The sequence below is a fragment of the Falco naumanni genome, chromosome 15, assembly GCF_017639655.2.
Source record: "Falco naumanni isolate bFalNau1 chromosome 15, bFalNau1.pat, whole genome shotgun sequence".
NCBI classification, from domain to species: domain Eukaryota; kingdom Metazoa; phylum Chordata; class Aves; order Falconiformes; family Falconidae; genus Falco; species Falco naumanni.
In genome coordinates this window covers 10758679-10784708 of record NC_054068.1, presented here as the reverse complement: position 1 = coordinate 10784708, position 26030 = coordinate 10758679, and the positions used below count along the sequence as shown (strand labels likewise).

General features: G+C 44.9%; 1 protein-coding gene across 4 annotated transcripts in view; it reads right to left on the bottom strand.

The window, feature by feature from the left end:
• Positions 1 to 26030, bottom strand: part of LOC121097933 (WT1 interacting protein) — an 87677-nt gene that overhangs the window by 23561 nt on the left and 38086 nt on the right. Inside the window, exons 1-2 of one of the 4 annotated variants that reach the window (XM_040615369.1) lie at positions 5968 to 5974; positions 2282 to 2349 (exon numbers count right to left, since the gene is read on the bottom strand). Coding sequence is in view for 1 of the 4 variants with exons in the window: in XM_040615368.1 (XP_040471302.1) it covers positions 2282 to 2349 (68 nt within the window). In the remaining 3 variants the exon portion in view is untranslated. Of the gene's footprint in view, positions 1 to 2277; positions 2350 to 5967; positions 5975 to 26030 lie in introns of those variants that run through there. The other 3 variants (XR_005831128.1, XM_040615368.1, XM_040615371.1) reach the window with 3 other exon arrangements.

The following is a 26030-nucleotide window of genomic DNA, read 5'->3' as shown; positions in this document are numbered from 1 at the left end:
ATGCGCTCACAGTGGCTGCTACAGCACAGAGCAGAGGCTTGCAGAGAGGGAGGACACACACCTCTGGGGAAGACCTGTGGATTCAGGGCTATGGGACAACTCCACAGACTGTTACAATGCATAGCAGCTCCTGTAGCTCTGCTGGCGCTCTCTTCTTGGCCTGCACAGCTTGCATGGTAGTGGTCAGAGGACAGAGTGCAAGATCAGCCTAATTCACTCTCAAGCAATATTTTTTTTTTCTTTTAACATCCCCCACCCCTAAGTCTTTAACTTCCCTCACGTACCACTACCACACTCTCAGCAGGGAATCCATACATGAAGCTGCACTAAGATTTACACCTTTTTACAGAGAGGACTGGGGTTTCCAAGTGGGGTAGCAAGATCTGGGAATATGAAGTAGTTAAAATAATCTCCTTTTTAATTGCTACTTGTCAGCCTTTTCCTGAGAAAAGCTTTTGAGCTTTCCTGTCCACAGAACTCTAAATTAGGCAAAGTTGTTTTATTTTATTAGGGAAACAAGGCAATTCCTAGTATTCTTGCTATGATGTTTGCAGGGTAAGCTGAGAGAAGACAGAATCACTTTCTGAGAAGCAGCTGGCTTAACATAGGCAGGAACAATGTCAGAATTTGATTTCTTTTGCTGACTTTAACACAGCAGTGAGCCCCTCAGTCTGCTTCTCTCCCATCCCTCTGTGCTACTGGGAATCTGCTAAGACACGCCTGGGGGACGTTTGGGCTTCTAAGTCTGTGCCTTAAATGTCCCAACAGTTCCCTAACTTGCAGAAAGTTTATTCCTATCAGGTTCTTAACTTCCATTTTCTTGGGAAAATCACTGCAAGTATCTCCCGTCAGAAGCCTACTACAGAACATGTCTAAGAACTAAAGAGGTTTCCCCCTCATCCCTCGAAAACTGAATGTTGTTCAAAAGACTGAAATTTTTAGATTTTAAATCTCATGTTTATGCTGAAATTACAAGCTAATAACAACAATCATGTGATTAAGTCTGGATGAAAGGTTTTCATCATGCGGAAAGTACATTCCAACACAGTTAAAAATAAAAATCTCAAAGGTTTGAACCCCTCCACCTCTCCTCCCTCTCCCTGTGCTTCTGCAGAAACACAGGAAAGAGCGAGCTGAAAAAAGCAAGGGAGAAAAAAAAAAGTATCTCAAAAATGCAAGCAAAACAGTAACCCATTTCAATTATAACAAAAACCTTATTTTCTGCACAAAATACAATTTGCTCTTTTCAACAGGCTCCAGCTGTGGTAGGCTGAGAGTAAAGGTGTAACCCATGAAGGCAAATATGGCTTATATTTTAGGAATTTCCATAATTTTTATGGATTGCATTGATGAGAAATGCATTTGCACACTCCGAACTGCCTGTAACATTTTCGTTGTGGGATATACTTTGAATAATTCCTTTGCAAAAAGCATGGCCATATATTCATTAGAAATGGAAAGTCATTCTGAAGACCCAAGCTTCTAAATGAATGGTATTTCAGTAAATGAAGGTGGTATACATTCAACATACTGATTCTCCAACTCATCATTCTCTAAGCTAAAATGTATCATTCCTCTCCAATTTCAATTCCCAGCCATGCCTTCCTCTTAATCTTAATTATAAATGGTCTGCCACTTATCAAATCATTCTTGTGTACTGCACAATCCTCACCCTTAATTGCACAAATATTTTATTTTTGGAACAACACAGCTCAGCAACAAGCTTCATTTTTCTTTTCATGACTCAGTCTCTATTAAAGCCTTTATAAAAGCTCTGTGCGTATGGAGAGAAAATTAGTTGCTCCTCCGTGGCTAACAGTTTTTAGCTAATCACAATGCAGCTCCACATCACTCGGAGCACAGCAGTGATTAAAACTGTGCCTGCAACAAAGCAACATTGTACACAGCGATGACGTGCTCCAGTCAAAAACGTCTCCCCTCTTGTTATGATTGGTATTCCCCAGATGTTTGACTTTGAGCTCTAGCTTGGCAGGCAAGGCTTTGTGGCTGCAATTCAAGTCCCAAGCTTGAGCAGCTCCAGTGTTTATTCTCATAATTTACACTTTGTGATGGCTTATGGACAGTTACGTACTTGGTTTCATAGCCACCACTTCAAACCAAGGGCCTGATCCTGCCTTTATGGAATTAGTGGTAAACGCTTCCCAATTCCAGTACTGGCAGGAGGCCCCAGATGACTAAACGGTCTCTCCAAGCAAACAAGCCAATATAAAAGAAGAATCTGGTTTAAAACCAATAAAAAAACGCCGGAAATCTTACTTACTAGGAAGTCTTCTTCACAGTACACCTTGCCATTGACGTTGTAGAACGCTTTTCCTCGTAGTCTTCTCCCTGTTAAAGTAGGGTACCATCAGGATTTTGTTCTGCGTCCCCAAACCCGATGTTCAAGATGCAAAGTGAAAAGCACACCCCGCTGCGCTGCCTGCAGGGCCTTCCTGGCCCCCCTCCCCCCGGAGGGTCCATACAGAGACATGGGTGAGGGCTGGGCTCTCGGCTCCATCCTGCCTTCAATTCCTTGTCAACTAATGTGATTTCTAAGTGCAGGTTGTGGAGCCCAGCTGATACCAGTTCCTGGAAAACTTGTAATCTAAACCCAAAAATTATTGTTCTGGGGAGAAAGGCTCATTTGTAAATTGAGACAATTTTCTTAGCAGGTGAAATCACAGCAGGCATATATCCGCTGCAATCAACATCAGCGGTGTGTTTGTCTCTGAAGGACCAAACAAGGGATACTGCATATGGATGTCCCTGTCACCTTTAAAAATATTAATACATTAATCAATGCCACAGCAGCTACACCCACAGCCTGCAATACTAAAGCAGTACAATGCACACATGACAGAGGGAAGGGCAGAAAAATCACACTGAAAACAAGAGATTTCATTTTCAAGTTTGAACATCTGCCATTTCATTAGCACTTGCAGAACTCCTATTGACAAAGCCTGCGATCAACGTTAACTGATGGCTCCCTTTACAGCTAAGAAATGCACAACAGACTCCAGAGAGTCCCAACAAAAAGGATTAAACCCAGGAATTCAAAAATGCTCGAGCCCAATCAGTTTTTAGATACAGCTGATCAGATCTGTCTCATGCCAGAGCTGCTCCACTGAGGGCAACACCATTTTATCAGTGTAAAACCAGAGAGGGAGAAGGGAAACCGCACTCATCCTGACTCGCTGTGTTTCCCCTCTGTGTCAGGGTCCCGCTGACCAAAGCTCCCAAGACGTGGGTGCTCTCACAAGCCGTGCGCAGCCTTGGCGAGCGGATGGCAATGTGCCTACTACAGGCTGCGTACCAGCTGCCGTTAGTAGAGACACAGAGCAAGGAAGAGGGCAAGAGGCTCTGTATTTACAGGTCAACAGATGACTACTCCCAGGTCACTGCCGAAGCTTTTATTCCACAGAACAAGCTTAGATGCCTCCTACTGAGGCAGAGTAGCTGCACCATAAACGCCGCTGATCTTTGCGGAGGGCCTGACTCTGAGGGCCGGCGAGCTGAGCCAGCTGGCCAGGCACAGAGGGGGCAGGAGTGCTCTCCACGGTTTCCATAAACAACATTGAGGAAAATATGATTAATTTTCAGTGCTTTAAAGTGCCTTTTACACGTTGCCACTGTGATCTGATCCTGGGAAACAGTGTGTGGCACAAAGAAGTTGGGATCTGGGCTGATGCTTTTGGGAAATCACATGCTGCATGTGGTTGTCTGGCGGTTTTACTGTCGTGGCCGAGGGAAATGCTTCTTTTGTGTGCACATTCTTGGGCTGTCGATCTCACGGGCTGCTGTCTCCATACTGCTGGTAGGTGGAGTCAGCTCTTGTTTGTCTTCCCAGCTGCCTGGTAGCTCTGGTGGGGACCAGAAGCCTCATAGCATGGGCAATGCACTGAGACTGGTCCCATCTCCTCTGAGAGTCTTCGGTAAAATTGGTCCATCCTACACGTTACACAAACAAGGCATGGGGCTGGGACTGCAATCAGGGGGTCACAGGGTCTCTCTGAACTGATGCAGGAGCAAACCATCTCTAGATCTTCCCTCCTGCTTACCCAAGCCATTTTTAAACCTCTCCAGTGAAAGGTAAAGGAAAGGTAAATGGAAGGGAGGGAAGAAAAGGGAAGAGGCCAGAATGGCTTTTTAAAGGACACGTTGAGCTCTGCCAGACCCAGCCTTGATAAACAGCTTGTCTTTAGATGGTGGAAACAAAGTGGCTGCACCCAGAACAGGGACTTGCCTTGAACGAGCTGATGCAGCGCTCCCACCTTGCTCATATGCACCGCCAGTGCAGAACCACCGTGTTTTTTTCAGGTGGAGAAGCACTGGCCATCACCCTCACCACATACCCATCGTGGTTAGCATCAGCAGGAGATAATTACGAACAAATCCTGAACTCCAAGGAACAGCTTAATTCCAGGAGCCATCAGCATCTCCCAAGGTGCTCAAGAAGGTGCACGAGGACCCATACATCTGGCTTTGCATCCCAGTGTGCAGAGCCTGGCAGTGCTAAGGTTGACAGAAACACCCCCAGTTCTGGTCCTGTTGTTCCCTTAGCCCAGCATCACCGGCAGAAACCAATGGGGTCAGAGCTTTCCCAGAGGAGGAAGGAGTGGGAAGCCTACCACCCAAAGCAAACAAGGCAAACCCAGTGTTTTGGACTGGCTCTCAAAGGCACTGATGTTACCAGATGTGTTTGGCAGCTGATTGCCCTGCAACTTGAAACAACCTAACCTCACCCCAGCAGAGCAAAGCTGCAAGCCCCCACCTCAGCTACTGCACAAATGTGAGCCCCTGCTCACTGCTCACACCCCGCTCTGCAAGCCCCCCCCACCTGCCAAACACCGACAGCTGGCCTCCCCTGCCATACAGCTGACGTGGTAAAACCAGCTCCGTTTTACACAGCACTCGCAGAGCAACACCTTTCAAAACTGAGGAAAACTACAATTTTCCCCGTTTTACAGCTAAAAAACCAAGCCACCTATTAGGGAACCGGCTTGCCTAAACTCTTAAAGCAGGCAAGCAGCTTGCTCACATGATAATTACTATTATTAGCAATAATTAGTAAGATTGACAGGCCTTTTACCTTAGAAGAATTTCATTCAGGGATCGTACAATAATTATATCATAAACAAGAAACAGCAAGTTATCACACAAACAGCTGTAGCTGTGCTACATTGGCTTCCACATACTGCATTTTAGAAATAAGGGCAAAAACCAGGCGTTCCATTTGCCCTCCAGAGGAGTTTACTAAATGACAGCACTGAACACGGTCACACAGCAAACTCTGCGAGTGCCTGGGCATCATGTGAAACCTGCAGCGAAGAGGGAAGTGCTGGCAGTTGCAGCCAGGGAGACACAAAGGAGAGCATCAAGGAGATGCAGTGCTGGTACCTCCCAGCCCCAGGGCAGCGGCGCAGCACCCCAAGGTTAGGGCACCTGCCCCTAGCTTGATGTACTGGACAAGGCAGTTTCACCCTCCAAGGTCCTGGAGTAACTGGGGGGCCTGCACAGCACCAGCCTGTTCTGTGTAGCTGTAACTACTACTGTCAATCAGGCAGAGAACAAATTAAAAAAAACCCTAATGTTGCTTTAGCCAGCCGAGTGAAGTGCCTGGCCAGCTAGGCAAGGTATTATCATCCTGCCACTGGTACACGGGACCTGCTGCTTGGCTTGCCTTTGAATGACTGAGTATAGCTAGCTGAGCCTGGCTTACTATTTGCTTTCATAATACTGAAACAAAAAAGTCAAGAGTTTCTGACAAAACTTGATGCAACTTGCTGATCGCTCATTATTATTATAATGAGCTCTTATAATGAGCAGCCTAGCGCAGAGTTCACAAGTACGGGGTTTCACAAACACTGTGCTGCTTCCCTCCTTCTGCTGGATACCCACCTTGGCACGCCTGCCCTGTCAGACCAGTTCTGAACAGCAGCGAGGATGAGGCTCCATTTCACACCCGACCAGAAGAGCAGCAGGTCGGCCAGGAACGCGCAGGGGGACCATGGGATGGGGCAGAAGCCGCCCAGCCTGCAGCCCGCGTGCAGGCACGTAACACCAGCTTTCACATAGAAACCCTTTTTTCCCCAAGTGCTCTTTAGCCTTGTTTTACCGTAGAAAATTAAGCTTAGGCACTCACTGTGACAATAAATGCTTGTTGCAAGTAAGTTTTACATTTCTTGACTGACACCCACACATTTGAGGGGGTTCCACCACCGCAGGTGGGAGGCAGGCAGAGACCTTGCAAATGCTCCAGCAAAGAGTGCAAATATTCATGTAGATAACCTAGCAGTCAGTAACACGCAAGCTAGAAATTACTGTGTCCCAAGGAACAATCTCAACCGGTGTTTGCAACCAACATGACAAACATGCAAAAGGCGGCAGGCTTTTGAAACTTTAAAAAAAATGTATAAAATCAGAATCAGCTCTAGGTTTTTAATATGGGATTTCACATTTAACCAGTTTATGAGTCTCTGGTATTTAAATGTGTCTAGCAATTACTTCCTGCACAATTTTTATCTCCTATGTGTGGCAGAGTGAAAGGAAGGAATGGGAAAGCTGCTGCTTTAGCAGAGGATTCAACTCAAAGATTCAGCTTGCAAAAGGAAAACCCACCCACAGCTGACACAGGCTGTCCGCAGCTATTCTCTCCAGTCTCCACAACACTTCACTGGGTGGTGAAAACACACCAGCCAGGAAGCCAAGATAGGGTAAAACTTTTTCCAATGCTGTTTCAAAAGCTGCATCAGGCCCTCACAGAACAAAATGTGAATGAGACCGGGTTTTACGCTCTTGAGGAGGTGCTCCAAAAGAGCACTGAAAACCTCCTGCCCCCTCTGCTAGCCTGGAAAGCATCTTCCAAGCCCTCCCTGCCGCTGCTGGCAGTGGGGTATTTGCCTATAGGGAGGTGAGTTTATCAAGTCGCAGCCTTCAGTGGTAGATCTCTAGTCTCGCATGGGATGATGCAACCACATCAGGGGCTAACACCCCCCTCTTCGCCTTTGTAAGCCAAGAGATAGCAATGTCTCACTGTCACAGCATGGTTATTAGACCTAATTACTGTTTGCAGCATGCTTTGAAGTTGGAAAGTGCCAAGCATTATTATAATATTTTAAGTACTTTGATGATTAAAAACACACAACTGTTGGGTAATAATCATGATTTACTAGTATTGTAGTGTAAGCAACTTCATGTAAGAAGCCTGCATTGTCTCAGTGCCTGACGCTACTTAAAAACAAACAGCTCCCCTCTGACATAATGAGAAAGCTGCAGCCCCAGCCTCGCCTTCCAGATAACGCCTGGTGCATCCCTGTGACTACCAGCAGGCTGAAGAAAATAGACCAGTGCACCTTGTTGCCATCATGATATCTCTCTTGATAGTCCTGTGATGCATGTGCCTCTTCTTGTAACTGTGTGTGGGAAAGTTGCGGCGTTAGAAGGGACAAAGTAGGATACAATTAATATCCTTGTTATTTCTAACATTACAGCTGTGTGGAACAAGAGGATTGTATGTTAGTCAGAAAATGTAATTAGAACCTCCCCATATGGAATGTAATCAAAGAGTTCAGCTGTAGGTACCGCTGCTAAAGATAAGAAATTCGTTAAAGCAGAGCTAATTAAGAGCCCAAACAGCCCAAGCTATTGCCATGGAATATTACTCAAGTACCTGACATTCCTGCTGACTGGGGACATGCCTGGGTAGGTCTGACCACACACAAGCACAGCCCTTGGCTCTGCTGCTGCTTCTCCCATGGGGGCACAACCCCCTGGGACCCCCTGCGAGCAAGGCACAGGCTGCGGCAGGACCAGGTGGGATGGGGGTGTCTGCCCTGCTTGCTCCAGCCCCCAGCATGGCCATGCACTGCTCCAGCTGGGAAAGGGGCACCCACAAACTCCTGGCTTGTCTCACAGCAGCAACACAAATACACAGCATCCCTCAACAGCTCTTTCTGGAAAAAGGCATTATTGTATTACCTCTCTCATTGGGATTTCTTCCCCTTACTTCTTATTTTTACAAATTGTCAGTTCTAAGACTGAACGGGGCACTATGAGAATCTCTGCACTCTGGAAGCTTTGGTCTTTGGTCCATGACTCACACAGCCTTCTGAGCATGGCAGCCCCTGGCTCCTCATGCTTGACTGACTAAAGAACTGTGCGTATCTGGCTTAGTTAGAAATGTTAAAGATGGACCTAATTGCTTGTTAACTGCTTCAGACACCACTGCAGTGACTGATGTGACACCAGCATTGCTACCTGTCTCATGTTAGCACCTTAAGCGACAGCCTCTCAAAGCACTCAGACTAAAGCGACACGTAAACATACACGGCAGGATTAATGCACAACATCTGCTCAAATACTTCCCAGCGACCACAGTGGGGAAGATTCCCATCTATCACCCCAAAGCCCTGTACAAGTGAAACCAGATACAAGGTGGCTTGGGCTGAGCAAACGTATCTGCGTGCCCACTGCTCACCTCTCGCCAGTCTCCATCGCTGCTCAAATGGAAACAGAACCTTTACCCGGCCAAACCTGGTAATTCTGTTTTGCAAAAGCCCCCTGGCACAGGTCTGGGGCTGCTCTGCTTCAGAGCCACCTGCGGTGGCCATCCACGGGCTGCCCATGCTCCCAAATGCAGACAGCACCCAAACCACTTTCACGCCCCACGTGCCACCCGTGGGCTGCAGCAGGGCCCATCGCCAAAGCCACGCAGGGGCAGCTGTGCCCAAGCCATCTCCCAGACGGCCTGCGGACCGACATGACAGCATAGGGCACCACGATGGGGACCACCGTCCACAGCTTATACTCTGGCACAGACACTGCAGCTTTTCTTGCCCTGCGAGGTGCGACCTGCCCTTTGAAGAGTGTCTGTGTGCTCTCAAGTGCGTATTTTAATGATCGAGACACCAGGACCAAAATAACTCAAAAGCTAAAGGGCGAATGAAACATCCAGAATCCAAGCTGTTCTCTACAACCCCCAAGTCGGACAACTACTATTTCTGAACAGCGGAAGCTAAGATGATTCCAGGAACTGAAACTTCACAAGAAATATCAAGTTTTACAAACATGGAACAAATAATTGAAAATAAGTAATAACAACCCACCTCTGCTACCTCCTCTATCCCCATCATCTCAAGATAAAACTGATGCAGATTTTCACCCAGGAAATCTGTTTTCTTTCACATGGTGGAGGAGGTTCGCCTGCCCAGGAATTAAAGATGTGTCAGAAGAAAACAAAAGCTTCCAACACTTTTCCTTTATTTGTTACCATTTCTCCTTTACTTACATTTGAGTTTGGGCTCGCAGTTCTCCATCCCTCCCTCTGGCTTATGGCTGCCTATCTGCACAGAGATTTTCTTTGCGCAAGGTTTCTGTCACTCTGACCACTCGAGAAGAGGGAGCACTGAGAATGCTTTAGCCCCCGGATAACTGTTAATTAATTTTTTCTCCTATGTCTCCTACAGGGGCCTTGCACAAAACCACTGAGCAACATGAGCACAACCTCCCCACGGTGGGGTCCTGGCGTTCAAGCGGCAGCCAGTGTCGCAGGTGCCAGGGCAGTGCAGGGTCTTCATAGCGTGGAGGGGCTGCAAGGAGGACTGTGCCCCAACCCCTGGGCTTGGGGAAACTTCCATCCCCCACTGCCACTGCCCCCTCCCCTCCTCACAATGCTCAACTGCTCAGCCTTTGTGAAAGGAGGGGTGAATTTCTAGGGCTTTCAGGGGTTTTAAGATAGAAGAAAAAAAAAAAAATCAATGCCAAATTCCTTTGAATAGAAGATACTGCATGTTGGCAGAAGCCACTTTTCACAGACTCCAGCCGTTTGAAATGTGAAACACTAAAAAGTGGCTACTGTGGATGTGCTGTATTCTTCTTTTCAAAGCAATCTGGCACACAATTTTGCTCCCCTGTTTCAGGACCCAATCCTGCATTCCTTTCACGCTCAGACTCCCATTGACTTTAAGGAATGCAGGATTGGATCCTAAATGTGTGCTTTACTCACACAATAGCTCCTCATGGTTACGATCTATTGAGAAAGGCACACTTTAAAAACCATTTGGAATTGCAGGCTCATCCACCAGGCCAGAATGCCTGTAAAGATCTTCCATTATTTCAGGAAAAATGCTTGGTGTGTGAATTACACACTCACACACACGGATGCACTCACACATTTTCCTGGTTTCAAGCTGCCGGCACAGCTTAGTTTGAGATGCATCAAAATATTTTGAGCACTGGCCTGATAGCTCATAAAGAAACCACGCGTAATTTTAGGTTGGGTTTTTTTTTTTTTTTTTTTTTTTTTTTTTTTTTTTTTTTTTTTTTTTTTTTTGGGGGGGGGGGGGGAAAGCAAGCAAAACTCCAGGGGGAAAAAAGGCCACCAAAGCAAACATATAAGCAGCTGAACCTTTAGGATGGTTTTTCAGACAACTTTTGTAAAAGCCTCTAAAAGACCTGCACCAGGCAAGACAAAACACAGCCTTGCTCTGCTATTTTTGAGGATGCTGTATATTGAGTTACGAGGCTATTACGATGCAAATCTCAAATGTACAAGCTTTTTACTTGGCCATAAACACAAAACAGTATACATTGTCCTTTCAGAAGAAAAGGTTTGCTGCTAAAATAGCAGAAGCCCTACGTAAATAACCAACATTCTTTCTGCCTGAGGTCACTGACTTGGCCTATTCAATTCCGGGCTAGTCTGGGATTTGACAATCTAAGCAGGGGAGAGGCCCTTTCCTTTTTTTCAAAAGAATGCTGGGATTTTATTTGAAATTTAAACTCTTGCAAACAAAAGGTGGCATCGTATGCTAGAGGCCTGTGAAGGTGGAGTACAGGATGTGTATTGTTTTCTCCCTTTACATAGGTTCTTTCAGGAAAGAGTATTCAGAGTCTGTGAACAAATTCTAATCGAATATTATCATCAGGTAGACAGACACAGGAAGATATGAACGAACATTTTTAAGAGATTAGATTTACTTTTTAAAAATATTGATGCAAGGAAAGCACAAAAATGGTTTAACATTATTATTTAAATTATCATTTAAAACAAGTTATTTTTAAAATCCTAATTGAAAATTCCTCTATAGTTTAAGTTCCTATACCAACTCGTATTTGTACAGTAAAAAAGAGCTTTTCAGTACAAATTAACTGCTACAAAGTCAGTATTCACTGTCATTCTCTATTTCAGGTTGATCTGTCCTGAAAAGGCAGACGGCAGTTAACTGTTTTTCCTCCCAGCTACCGTTGCCCAGCTCTTACGTGAACTCTCACAGAAGTACACTCTTGTATAATACAATTACCATTTCCATTTCTGGGCTGTTATCCAGGCTCTGCACTGCGCTCTGCTCTGCACCACCTCTCCAGCATGGGAGCAACGTGCCAGCTCCTGCCACACAGATGTGCTAGTACCACTCGCCTCCCACCTCGGATGACTACACTAAGCTGAATTTGCAGCTGGGGTACATCGCGACAGCATCACTGAATTCATCACAATTTACACAAGCTGTAGACCTGCCCCAAGGTACTATCTTTGCCAGAAAAAAGTCTGTCTTCACTATGCATTCACTAACGTGTGGTAAAATCCAGATGAAAACAAGGTAGTTCATCTTTTTGACATGTTTGTAGCCCAGGGTAAACTCTAGACTCTCCTCTGCAGTTTACCTTAAACTGCCATGATGTCAAAATGAAAAACTTCATTCCCTAGGATTTTGCTTTGTGTCAGCTATCACACTGAAGGAAACACCTTTCTATCCAGAAGCACTCCTTTGCTGCCAAAATCCCCCCACATTTCTGCACTGAGGCAGGCAACGTGTCTTGCTTTGACCACTTTGCAGCACTCACCACCACCAGAACCAGCAAGCCCCAGACTGGCTGGAGAGGGGGTGGCTGGTACGTTTCTGCCCAAACCTAGCTGCATGGCTTGAACTGTCAGTCTCCAGCAGGATTATGTAGATAGGTAGCTAATGTCTTTTGTCACCTTGCTGGAAACCCCCACCTTTCTTGGCAGGGTATCCATAATCTCCGTGCCACGTTTACTCTAGTGTGGAATTCTCTCTTCCTTTCTCTTTCCCCCTCCTCTTTAGTCAGGTTATTTACGCTGCAGGGACAAGAAGATCTCTGACCTCTGGTACTAGGGCAAAGCGTTCCTGCGCAGACGGTATTATAAACTTAGCAGATACTTTCAAGCATCCATATAATTTGCAAAAGTTAAAATTGGCAGATGTTTCCTTTCTCTCCCACTTACGTATTTATTCTATCCCATACCACCCATCAATTTCAAGATTAAGGCATAAATTATTTCCACGGAGCTCCAACAGAAGAACTTATGTTGAAAAGGAGTTTGTAAAAACATGAGCCAAGCGTATTTTTTAAAACAGAAATACAATGGCCTGCATTGATCTAATACCTATTTTGGGCTTATATATTAACATGCATCTCAAAATGTATTTCTTGGTAAGCAAGCAGACATACTAACAGGGAAACGTAACATAAAGCTCCAAATGTACTTCAACTAAGATTCCCCCCCGCCCCCCCCCCCCCCGGGCTGGATTTAGAAATGCAAAAAAAGAGCAAAGACAAAGCAACACAGAGACTGGGTAAAAACCACAAGAGGCCTCCCCACCACTCAGCAAGCTGGGAGGGAAGGGGGTATAGCTCTTCCCCCAAAGCAGCTTCCATGGGAAGTTTCATTATTCCATCACAGACCCTGCTCGTTATCAGCAAAGAATTTGACATTTCCATCTGCTGTGCATAAGCCAGGACTTAAGAGAGTGCTTGTCTTATCAGGCTATGCCAGGGTCCCAGTGCCAGCCCACTCTACGGCAATATAAAGCCATCACCAAACTGCAGCCTATTCCAGCCCAAGTCTTCCTAACTCTGCAGAACGCAGCCTTCCCGGCTGCTACCCACGCAACCTGGTGGGTGGTTTTCATTCAAGCTCCAGTAAGAACCACCATAATGGCAGCAACAAGGATCCATCTAGCCCAGTATCCTGTCTCCAGCTCTGGCCAAGAGTGGAAGCTCAATGGGAAAGAGCATTAAAACAGGGCTCATGCAGGACGATGTGTTCCCAAGAATAACTTCTCAGCTTCCAGCAGCCAGCACTTAAGGCCTTCCTGCACCACAGGTTGCATCATAACTATTATGTTTAATAGCCTCGCTGGACCAATCCTTCTTTAATTTGTCTAATTGCTCTATGAGATCATTTATACTTTTGGCCTTCACACTGTCCCTATGGCAGTGAGCTCCACAATTTCATTATGCATTGTATGAAGCATTCGCTTTTTTTGTTTTAAACCTCTGCTGATCTCAAGCTCCTGTTGCATCCTAAAGAACAAAGCAGCCCCTACAGTCACCACCACCAGACCAGAGAAGAGCTTTATAGTCAAAGCCTGAAACTTCAGTCTTCAACCACACCTGGAAATGAACGGGACACAAATCCAGGCACAACTGGTATTTTTACCCTCTTGAGACTCCACTCAGGTTCTCTTTGTACAGCACAGAAGTGGACACATAGAAGTTGAACTGATAGTCCCCTGACTCAAAAAGTTCACTCTTTGTGTGAGCTCCCTGTAGGAGACATGATCGAGCCTCTGAGTTCTGCACCGCCTGAGGTAAATGAGCAGCCTTCACAAGGAGCGAACTGCTGTAATACGCAACGGGAGATAATTTCTGTGGGAATACATCCAAAAGAAGCAGCCACCATATTCCAGTAAGACCAGGGAAAAAAGGGAAAAAAAAGAGGGGAAAACAAAGAGGGGATGGGGAAAGAAAGATGTTTGGTCCCTCCTGACATCCAGGCATTCAGAGCAGGGCAAGAACCCATGAGAGATTCCACCTGACAAACTTAACTAGCAGAAGTTAGGTAAACTTGTTGAACTGAGGGCACTGCAGACCCCTCACCATTGCTACCAGGTTCTTTCTTGCAAGTCATTATTCTCTTCTTCATTCAAGTTCAGCCTCAACTAAAAATCACAGCTTAGCCTGGCCCTGAAGCGGATGGTCAGAAAATCGATCAAGAGCTAAAACAGCAAGTCACATTGCTGAATATCATCTCTGAACAGTGAGCTGCAGCATCACCTACCTCTTAATACTTTATACATAAAAGTATGTTGAACAAAAGGAGTGGACACAGCCCAATCCTGCGGCAACATGCAACAGAGCCTCAAGGGGGATGAGCAATTTCCCTGAACGATCTTCTGCGTTGTCTCAGAAAAACAAGAATGGATTTGCACAGAACAGTAGCATCGTATGCGTCAGCACCTCAGCGTGAGCAGCATCAAAGGGTGCTGCTGCTGAACCTAAACACACCAGCCATGCTTGATCTGAGTCACATCCAGAAAGCGTCCAGCAGCCAACACCAATGTCACGGCACCCATGTGTTTGTGAAATCAAGCTCACAGTCCTTAATTCTTATCCCCTTGAGATGAATCTTTGCAATAAGGTGAGATTGTTGAGATCCACTGAGCCTAGAGATAGCACCTTGAGCAACAGCTATAACTTTGTTCTTCCTGTGATAACGGAAGAATGTATTGGGGAATGGTCCTCAGGACCAGAAGTGCTCAGAAAGCTTAGAAAATTTAGTACACAGTGGAAAAAATATAAATATTCTCAGGATGGCAAAGCATTAAAACATTCTGCTGGTTCTGAAGCACATTCTTTGGGAACAGATTATTTAGCAGTAAATTTGAAAGAACTGCACAGAAAGACAACTCTTCTCTTGCTCACACTGGTAAACTGTATTACACTCTTAATAAAGTTACTGCAGATTTATTCTGTATGACTTTGAACAAAACCTTGCTAGGACCTTAGATACGTGTTTTAGACAATATTCCAGTATACTTTGCTGTAAATAGAATTGAAAATTATAGTTGCACTGAATTATGAAATGAACTGGGGCTTGCCCAGCCAATCCAAAATATAACCAGAAATCAGCCCACCAAAATGGCCCATCCTTGATGTTTTGTGGTGGACTGACCACAGCTTTGTGCACCAGGTCACATTAGAACTAAAACCACAAGCAGCTTCCAAGACAGAGAGCTGAATAGGTAGGACTCCTGATAGTGCACTCACTTCTTTTGGCACTCAGGTACAATAAGGATATTGTTCCTTTAATGCTTAGCTTTCCTTTTAAAAAGTATGTGAGATTTCAGCCAATTCTCCCCAACGATTAGTTCAGGATGAATGTACTTAACTCAGAATTCAGCTGGAAAGAGCCCAAGTAGATGCAATCAATTTTCCACTAAATCCACTTCCTTCCTCTCTTCCCTACCCAGCATGAGACATCAGCTCACCCCTACAGCCAGTGGTGACTAAGACAACGAAAACCTCTGCCTTCAGCCATGCTCGTATCAAACTTGGTTATTCCTTCTTTTGATTTTCCCTTTTTTGTTTTCACATATCCTGTTCACTAGTCCAACATTTGGACTAGGTGGAAAAGCAGCTATACAGCAAATATGAAAAAGCAGCTATACAGCAAACCACAAATACCAAATGCATTGGCTGCTGTAAACCCCAAAGTTAATCATTCAAAACTGCACAGAACCAGCTGCAGAACTTCACTGATAAAGGATGATTTCCCCTTTGCATGTATTTAACTGGAACCTTCCCAAGGTTTCAACATTTAGGTACTGTATGTCTGCATCTGCCAGCATCCATGCTGTGCCACCTCTGTGTAACCCCAAATTATCATCACCATCTAAACACCACCGTACTCCTGAGATATTAACCGCTGGCCACTTCACTTGAACTAACCTCACCCAGCATGGTCTGAAAAAGAACAGTTGTAACAACAGGGATGATTTGCTACTAGAATTTAACCAGGATAATATAAAATAACATCTGTTCACAAACAAGGCTTAGAAAACACGATCTCTGGCGCTCACCTACATGCCTTCTTAAAAGTTTGAGCAGATGATTTCCACCCTCATTTCCCCAAGCGTATAACATTCTCCTTTGTTAAACAACTCGCGGAAACAGCAAAACAAGTCCTGGTGGCCGCGTATTCTTTAGGCTTTCTTCCTCCAGAACAGTGGTCTCCAAACTTCTTTGATTGTGCTCTACATCAGTAAAAAATGTTTGGGCATGCACACCTATACATGCATATTTATTTATATATTATCTACGTCTACTAAAGTAATTTCTTCCCACACTCTAATGGATTGTCTTAAACACTCTCTGGGGTGCCTGCACCCCACTTTGGAGACTACTGGACTATTAATACTGAGTCAGCAAATTGTTTCCATAGATCTGAATTTACATTGCTCTAGTTCCTAAGGTTGCTAATCCACTGGCTCATTCAAATAAGTTATTTGCATTATTTCCAGGAAATATTTTGCAGGGAATGCATTTGGAAGACTGACAGTGTAGAGTACCCAGGCAGCCAGCTGAGTTAAGTAAGTGACTGAGGCTCTATGACTATATCCCATTGCATGTCAGGACACACACTTGCATTTTAAAACAACACACCGATAGACAACCATTAAGACACAGCAGTCAGTAATCAAAAATTGTTCCATCAAATCGGGTGCCTTTCCTCCGCACAGGTACAATTAAAAAAGCTGGCAGGTATTACAGCTGCGTTCTGCACATACACTGGCACTGTAAGTCACCCGCACCAGTCAAATCGGCCGTGCTGTCAGAAGCCAGCAGCCAGTGCTGATTTTATTTCTCCTTACAGGGGATACTTCAGGTTTCTCTCCTCCACTTCTTTTCCTATTTCTTGCCTGGCTCATCTTTCACTTTTACGACTACTATTCCAAACACTGTGCAAGTTCACAGGAGCACAGCAACAGAAAGTCAAGGCTCGACGGTTTTAGACAAGAAAAATCAGACTGGGAACTGGGGGAGAGGAGGAGAAAGAAGCCAGCCTCAGAGGCATCCCGAGCAGGGATCACTGCTGGAAGCAGAGTCCCTGCCAGCAGAAGGCAGGGTGGCTGGGCAAACAGGAGGTGGGAGCCCCTTCCCAAATGCAGGCAGGCTGGCCCCGTCCCAAGGCTGGGCTGCAGGAGCAGGACAAGAGGGAGCAGGTACGGGATGGCAATGCGAGGGACTGACCAGCTGAGTCACAGGGGGAGAAACAGTCACAGCAGATACGGAGGTGAGAATGTGGTTATATGGGGCCCTGAACAGGAAAGGGAAGAAGTACAGGGGGGTTTGCATCTATGAAGGGAATTTATAAAGACAGAAAGGAGCAGGATGGTGCACAAAGCAGCGAGGGAACCCCGCGCTGAGCACCCAGTGCCTTGCACCACCTGCACTCCATGGGACGAACAGGCAGAGGAAAGGGAGGGTATCCATGGGACTTGAAACCAGTTTGTTGCAAGCCTGCCTCTAACACCACAAGGCAGCAAGTGCTCACAGGGGACTTTAGGAGCTACATTGCAAGGCCCCAGTGACCTCAGAAACAACTCAGTTTACCATGGGGCTTGAACCACCTCAAGAGGCCACAGCTGTCAACAGCCTGCCCTACACCCTCCTGTCCCAAAGCACTTTTCTCGAATTGCAAGAGGAGCACTTGCAAAACCACTCAGCAGAAGATGCTCCGAGAGTGCCAGCAACATTTACTGCCTCTGTTGGGCTTCCGGATCTTTAGTCACATCACACACAAACTAAAATTTAAATGCAAGCATACTGAGCTACATCTTCACCTGTCACTTGCTTTACGGGACATGGCACAGAGGCTCTGTCATTTCAGCTTGCAGGGTGGTTGTTTCATCACCCAGGAACAGCAATGTTGTGGGTGAAATGCTGAAGCACCTGAGCCCCCGCTACCCCAGGATGATAGTAGGAGGTTATTCTGGCTCAGGAGCACAGGACACAGGCCTGTTCCTCAAGTACCATGCCCATGAGAAGAGGAACAAGAGGACCAAGCATCCAGCAAACACTCAGTGTCATTCCCCAAGGAATTTCTCCTCACTCCTTGCATGCCCTGAGCCTGCTGGGATGTTCGGGGCAGGCAAGGACTACACCCAAAGCTATTACACTCCCGCATTCTCCATCACCTTAAGAAAATAATTCTCATTAATTTATCTGAATGTTGAGCCAGGAGATCTGGTGAGCTCTCATGAGAGAATGCATCATCAAGAGAAGGCAACTGTTTAAGGGACAGCACAGAGCACCTATGTATCAGGTACCAGCCCCAGCCAGATTGCTTTCATCCTCTGCAGCCCAGCACCGATTTCCAGACACGCACTGACACCACAGCATATCACGTTATCTCTGCTGGCTGCCAAAGCGTGCTGCCTGCGCTCAATCAGATACTGGTCCTGTGAACTGCCAAATGGAGTCAATAATTCTATAAATGGAGGAGTACTGAATACGGACTGGACGTTGGCCATCAGGGAGGCCATGGCAGGGTTTCACTTCAGGTTTGTTTTTAGGAAGTATTTACCATACCTATTTCAAGACCGTGGGATTGAGATTGCAAGCATGAAGATAATCTATTTTTATTTGTGTCACTTCAATGCAGGGCACCCACATACAGGTTTCATGTTGGCAGAATACTAGGAGTTTCTCAGTAAAACCATAAAATAATTCTTTGCTATTTCTGGCCTGGTGTTCAATAATCAAAGCTATATTGCAAAATTATCTGCTTTTTATACAAGTACAGGGAACAGGCTCACCTAGGGCAAACCACACCATTAATGCTGGTGTGATGGGAGCAGGCTCCTGCTGCCCAGCTAAGAACTCATGTCACTCTCCACAAAGTCAAGGATACTTTGACACTCACTGAAACTGGATTTGGCTGTGAGTGATGATAAATCTAAAAAGTCCCAGTAGAAGTTCTGGTCAAAGGCAGGATTTTCAGGAAATGAGGTATTTATTGGAAGGGGGGAAAAATGCTTTCTGGCTAAGATCAAATTTACCGAGTTTCTTCCTGTGCTGTGTTTTGAGGGAGAGAGGCAGGGAAGAGTTGCTGGGAAGAAGATCGCTTCCCTACCTGGGTTAAAACCAAGCTGAAATTTCCCAAGAAGTCCAAAGATAGGAGAAAACATCCACTGCTGGTAAATAACTCTGGAAAGCGACCTGTAGAAGTCAATTTACCACAACCAAGCTGGTCATTTTGTAACAGTAAGTTTATAAGCAAGCAAAACATTCAGCTCATGTCCAATACCAGGGGTCACCAAAGCACTTTCCTTGGTGCCCAAGGACAGCCCACTGCAGCTATAATTGGCCAATCCTCCCAAGTCCCGTCATTTCAATGAGAAAAAATTTATGGTTGTTTATGTAGGCTTCACGCCAAGCCTGTTTCTCTGATAAGCTTCTCTGGTGCATTTGTGCCTCACATCCGATTTTGAGTCCTCTGAATACTGGAGACAGCATTCCTTGGATACTTAAAATAAATTAAAAACACAACGTTAGGCTTGGACAGAGGAATGGGAACGTTATTCACGTGGCCCAGGCACTAAGGACTCAAGGGACTGATGCTGGGAAAGCAGTCTTTTTAAAATCTTACATTAGTCCATGTATATAATGATATATAATCCTCAAAATGGTCCTCCATAAACCGTAAACGTGCATTATTTGAGCAAGTAATTATTTTCAGTAGCACACTGCAGCAGCTGTATGGCTTGGCTGCCAGACACTGCAAGTGCTTCCTCCAGCAAATGCATCTATTTGTGATATAACAGTAATTATTTAATAATTTACAAAACTTCTCACTTTTCCAGTACTTTGACCCCAGGACCTTCAAACACTTTCAAAATATTAATGGAATCAGCACAACATCACTCGTGTGAGGTAGGTGAGAAGAATTATCTCCACATGGGTGAAGCCAGGCAGGCCAAGTGATCTGCACAAGATGATGAGGAAGCCCATAGCAAGTGGAGTAAAACCCTGTCCTCTGATTAAGAGGGCCGATTTACCCCTTCGTGACCACCAACCTATCACTCCTCTCTCCTTTTTTTTCTTCTGTCATCTGCCAATGCCCTCTGCCAGAAGAAAGCCTGAAAGAATGCTAAAGTCTGCTGCCACTCTGTTTTATAAATGTGAAGACAAACTTTAAGAAAAAAAAATATCTTTTATTTTGTTTTATACATAGCAAGATCCTTAATGGGAAACAGCTTTTCTAGACCCACAAGAAGTAAAAGCATCCTTAAAGTAAAGAGTGGCAGTGGAAACCTTTGATCTGTAAAATTAATTTCTAAGATAAAACCCAGGCTGCTTTCTGGTGTGGAACATCAATGAGTTCTCAGGCTATACAGACACCTCTCCCTTGAAATAAGCAGTAAACAAGAATTATTATTAAGGATGAGTTAGTAACCTAGTCTGGACAGGAGGCATGGATGAGGTACAAACCAATAAAGTCCTTTTCTTAGTACATGAGGATGAAAATCAACAGAAGAGGCAAAACCAGATTTGCACTTCACACCGTGTCCTTTGCTAAGAGTTCCTATCATTGTTAGGGCAGGAATGAGAGGTGTGTGCTGCCTGGCAAGAGGGAAGAGAAGAGATGCTGCCACTGTGCTGCAGAGTGTCACCAGAGGAAGGGACAGCAAGAAGTCCAAGACTGGGGTCAGCAGGAAAGCAGGTAACAGGGGTAAGAACAGAAAACTATTTGGTGGTAGAAGAACATGGAAAGTTTGGAAAAGGAGCTTTGCTGGTGAGGAAGAACAGACTGAAGTTTCCACGGCTGCAAAGCAGTATAATCTTGCCTCCTTGGTAAGGGGATGATGAGCTGCCACCAGTCTGGAGTCTTTAGACCCTGGGAACTCGGGGATACAGGAAAAGCCTAAGATATGCATTACAAGTCAAAACGGGAAATGACCAGGGTACAATAAGATTTCAAACAGTGCTAAGGACAAGGGGGCAAGCTCACTATTTTCCGGAGAAAAAGATACTGACATGCAGTTAAGATCTCTACTACAGAAATCCATTGTGCTTGTTTGAAATGAAGAACAAAAGATGCCCACACAAAAATAAAGTCTGAATTCTTCCGTAGTAGGGAAGGCACATGCCACAGCAAACATAGGCAGAAAGAAGGAAGAAGAAAAAGTCAAAGGAGATGGAACGCTTGCCTTCCCTTCTTCACAGAAGACGCAGAGACAAAACCTAAAGTTCAATCCTTCCAGCAAACCAGGAAAACAATCAGGTAATGGCTGTCCACAGAGCATGCTTTGGGTCAGTCCAGAGCAGCGATGGTGAGATCCACACATCCAAAGAGTAAGAGCAAAGGAAAGATGGAGATTCAGTCAAATGATAGGACAGTATCCAGATGAAACATGTTTAGAGGGAAGGCTAAACACATGAGAGCACATGAAAGAGTTTGTGTACACAGACAGGTTTGTGTATGAGGACCACATTTACTGAGACAGGCACTGGAGACAAAATCACCAGTTGGTTGTGGGAGGAAGAAGTGCTGAAGTGATGAAGGACAAAACTGAATAACTGGCACATGTGGAGACAGAGTTGATTTATTGTTGAAGAAGTGGTAATGATCTATATAAAATCAGAAATTATTTCAGAGCACTGTGGCATTCTGGGGTTTAGTTTTCAGCTAAGTAAAGCATCAAGGACATCACTGAAGCATTGACTAGGCGCTTTGCAAAATATATACAGACAACATATAGCAGAAACTTAAGATCATTAAAATTACAGGACGCCAACTGTGTGTATCCTCCTTTTGTTAATTTTCTTCTTCACTTTTTTCCTTCCACCTGTTTTTCCCTTTGTTTTCAGGTCATACTTAAAAATTACAGAACCTGGAAATAGGAAACAGAAACATCTGTTGATAATGTCAGTGACTTGCCTGCGCTCTGTTCTGGATTATCTGAATTTCTTCCCCTTTGAGAGATGAACTCAACAGCAGCCCAAGGGAATCTTTTCTTTTGGAAAAATTGAGATGTGTTCCAAAGAAACATTTTAAATGGTTGGAGGTGAAGGCAAGAAAGAGGAGGGGGGAAAAATAATAAAAAGAGTAGAAGGGAACGATGAAGAAAACCACACAGGAGAGAGGGGTTTCTGACTAAGACAACTGAGACCTGCAAATTACAGATGCTGATAAGGAAACGGGGATATTTTAGCAAATCTTGTTACACCAAACAATAGGTGGCATTCCAAACACACAAAACTATGCAAGGAAGTGATTAGGTTCTCTGTGGGTTTTACTGAGAAATAAAAAACAGGGGCAGAAACCTTGTTAATTAGAGCGTATTTTTTGTACTTTATGTGTTTTCCAACCCCTGAAAGGATCACAGGTGCTCTCAGTGATTGGTTCCACATTATGAATACAAAAATATTGTGGAAGGAATACATCTATGGTCAGTCAATCAACACAGAGAAAAGTTTCCATCGTTAGTTGCCAGGCAACCCCCACCAATTAAAAGAACCATCAAAAGCCATACATTTCATGCTGGAATGATTAATAGCAGAACGCAATTACTACCTTTCAAGGAAACAAGGACAGACACGAACCACCGGCCAACTATTGATCGCAGGCCCTCTGATAATCAGAAATAGGGAATGGACATGTTTTCCGTTTCTGTGTCAGCTAGCTACCTACCCACACCACCTTTCCCTGGGGGTCGGCCTCCAGACCTACCGAGGCTAGCTGCACCAAGGCAGCCCTCAGAGGAAACTGATACTCTTTATTGAGACCCTGCCTTTCCCCCCCAAAAAAACAACCCCAACTTTAAGCACATGCATCTTCAAGCATCTGAGATGTCACCACGGAAGTAAGGCCCAGGACTGGGCCAACCAGAAGAGCTGCCCTTAGGGAACAGGTTCTCTGTTAGAGCTGAACCAACTTTATTTAAAGCAGTCACAGAACTGAAAACCTTTCATGACATCACATCTAGTAGTATCATTTACAGACGGGACACAGTCAATGGACTGGTCTATTTATCTCAAGTTAAGCACGCAGATCAGTGCCCTGCTGGACCAGGGCTAGCTGGGACAACAGAGCAATGCAGAGAAACTACTAAATACCTCCTAAAATGTAAAAAACAACTAAATACATTCTAAATAAAGGAGAGTTTCCAGTGTCAGTCCTACCTCAAACATTTCTGATTACCCTTTTCCCATCCCATCCTTTTTTTGTTTTTCTAAAGCATAGAATATTATCAGGCTAACCACGGATCAAGATAAAGGAAACATTTTTCCACCAATTGGTACCTGAAGGTACTTGGGCTCTTACATGGGCTGGTATCCAAGTTTGACTTAATTACCAGAAGACAAGATTACATTCCTTTGCTGAGACTCATTCATGGTTCAGCCTCTTGCGCAAGGCGAACCTGAACGTCTGAAGCCAGCTGACATCTCTACCATCTGACTGCCTCTTTTTAGCAGCGAGCACCTCCCTTTCCCTGAATTTTACAATAATGGGTTTGTCTGAGACTGCAGTTGCAGACATACCTGAAATAGCTTTTAACTATCTGTCTTGATAGGTGTTAAAACGGAAAGCACGGGGCTAAGCACAGGCTGCAACTTATCCCAAAGATGCAAAGTGACTCGGGCAAAAATTCTGCACTGCTGCAGCAGCGCTGCAAGTTATCTCAGCTACTCATCTACACAAACCGCAGTCTTAGCGGCATATACAGCAAATTCTGCAGTCCTGTTTCCTAACCAAACTCACACCTCTCCAAAGTGCTTGGCTTTTCCTGTGAATCACACCTCAAAGTAACTGCTCCATGTGCAGTGGTGCATCGGGACCTACTGCCAGCTCCAGTTATGGCCTGGAAACCACCAAACATTCAGGTGGCCATGAATTCAATCTGAACACCGGGTCTGAGTCAGGGATGAGTAACAATTGCAGTTATGCAAGTTGAGGGCATCCAGCTCTCACGCTCCAAGCCATGGGGGTCGGGGAGGAATGTTCCCACATGCACAGCACTGAATCACCGGCCTGCTTGTCCTCCCCTGAGCACCAGGTATTAGCCAATGGCTCTGGCAGGATTACAGACCAAAAATCCCAAAATTCCAGTCTGCTCTGGTCTATATGGACAGTATGTGGTTAGAAAACAGCAGGGAAAAGCGTGCAAGGACATTAGCTACCCAGCAGACTTTCACTGCACAGCAACGTACCCCTTGCAGCAATACTCATTAGCTCCTCTCCTTTAAGTGTTTCTCGCTGTGTTTCCTCGGTGCTCAGAACAGTTGCAGTCAGATGAACAGATACTGAGCCTGCAACTGAGTTACCTAAAAGTCAGCCACGAGGCACTGAAGAGTTAAACACCACTGACACAACTGACACACACACATATATTTGTACCACACACCTCAGTGTAAAGCTCATAGATTTGATGTTGAATTTTGTTTTATTCTCCATGAAAATCACATTCACAGAGCATTTAATTTGAGGCTACAAAGCAAGTACTGGCAGCACGCAACGTACAAGTAGTGACTCAGGCCAGACTTATAAATATGTTGTGGGGACAGAACAAGTATGAATTGAAAATGAACCTTCCACTGGGAATTTGGGTATTTTAAACACTCACCAACTGCTGATAAATATACACTGAAGGGACACAGCTCCCTTAAGATGTTCTGTGCCTTATTACCACCAAGAGCAAACAAAGGTTCAACCCAGGGCAGCAAATACGCAAAAGACCGTTTCCAGTGTCACAAGGAACTTCTCCCTACAAGACGGGACATGAGCAACGTCCTATTAATAGACATCTACATACAGCAGCACCGGGTGGCCTCAGTCAGAAAGAGGGAGCTGTTGTCTCCAAGACTCTGTATGCACACAAAGGCAGGTTGCATCCACAACCATGAACCAATTGCGCTTTCACATCAGTTGGAGGGCATGGGCTAGTTCACAACGGCTCTCTACACCTTCAGGGTAACAATACGCACTGCTACTGTCATACCACTTAGGCCTTTTAAAACAGCAGCGCTGTCAGCCCTTGCTGTGATCCTTTTCTTAGAGCGCTGTAGCAATTAGCTTGTGAAGTCTGGACAAAGGCTGGTGCTGAGGCAGCAGCAGCACCAGTAATCAACTGAACTGTGATACCTTTACAAGCTGTCCCTTAAAATTAAACTGCTGTATGAAACCCCCACGAGTGCTCCCGTTCGATCAATAGCTACCAGGTAAGAAATGAGCTGCATACCTTTGGGATTATACAGTTTGCTTTGGGCTTCTGATTGATCTTGTGGCGATTTCCTGTGCCTTCAATCCCGTGGCAAAAGTGCAAATTAAAGAAGAATGGCATGCTCAAACATTTGCCTTCATGTAAGAGACAGAACATGTTCCTGTTTTTATGGTGAAATACATCTCAGCTTTGAGAGTACAGAGACTTCAAACCCTTAGCTCTGCAAAGCTCATTCCCTGCCTGTCTCCTGCACCCTCAGAGTAACAAAAACCAAACCCATATTCCTCATTGTAAAGATTTATTTTACTGCAGTTTTTACAATCATTACCACTGGATTAAAATTTTCAGCCTGAAAAGATGCTGTGGATAGCATTATGAGCTGCAAACTGGAGGCACCTGATAAGTTATCTCCTGCAATGACTATCAAATAAAGCCCCTGAATTCCTGCAACTGATCACCTGCACTTAGAGCACACATGCGATCTGGCATTATTGCAATTATTCTTCAAGAAATTCTGTCATGCTCTAAAATACTACCAAGAGGAATTAGATGAGCTTTTCAGGCAGACATTTTTCAGCTCGTCTCCCGTAAGGAAAATCTGCAACTGAACTCCTGCCAAAACCAAAATCTTACACTTAACAGAAGGGACAGTGTATGTTGTTGCCTGAATTCATCTGTTACTTAAGATTCAGCAAAGCGTGCTTACATATGAGTAATATGTATTTAAGCACACGTCTAAGAATTTTGCTGAACCGAGGCCTAAAAGAAGTTCCACTGGTGTTAGGGCTGAAAGAGAATTTGAATCTACATTTTTAAACCATCCTAACAAGCTTCAGTTGTTTTCCCCAATAAGAAATTGTGGATAAAGATCTACATTGAACTACTTGATCCCAGGAAACCAGATCACTTTGGTGTTTGCATTACCTGCAGAGAATTACCTGACCTCTGAAAAAAAAAAAAGGCTATCTGTGGAGCATAGCTTTTTGCAGTAGGCAACAG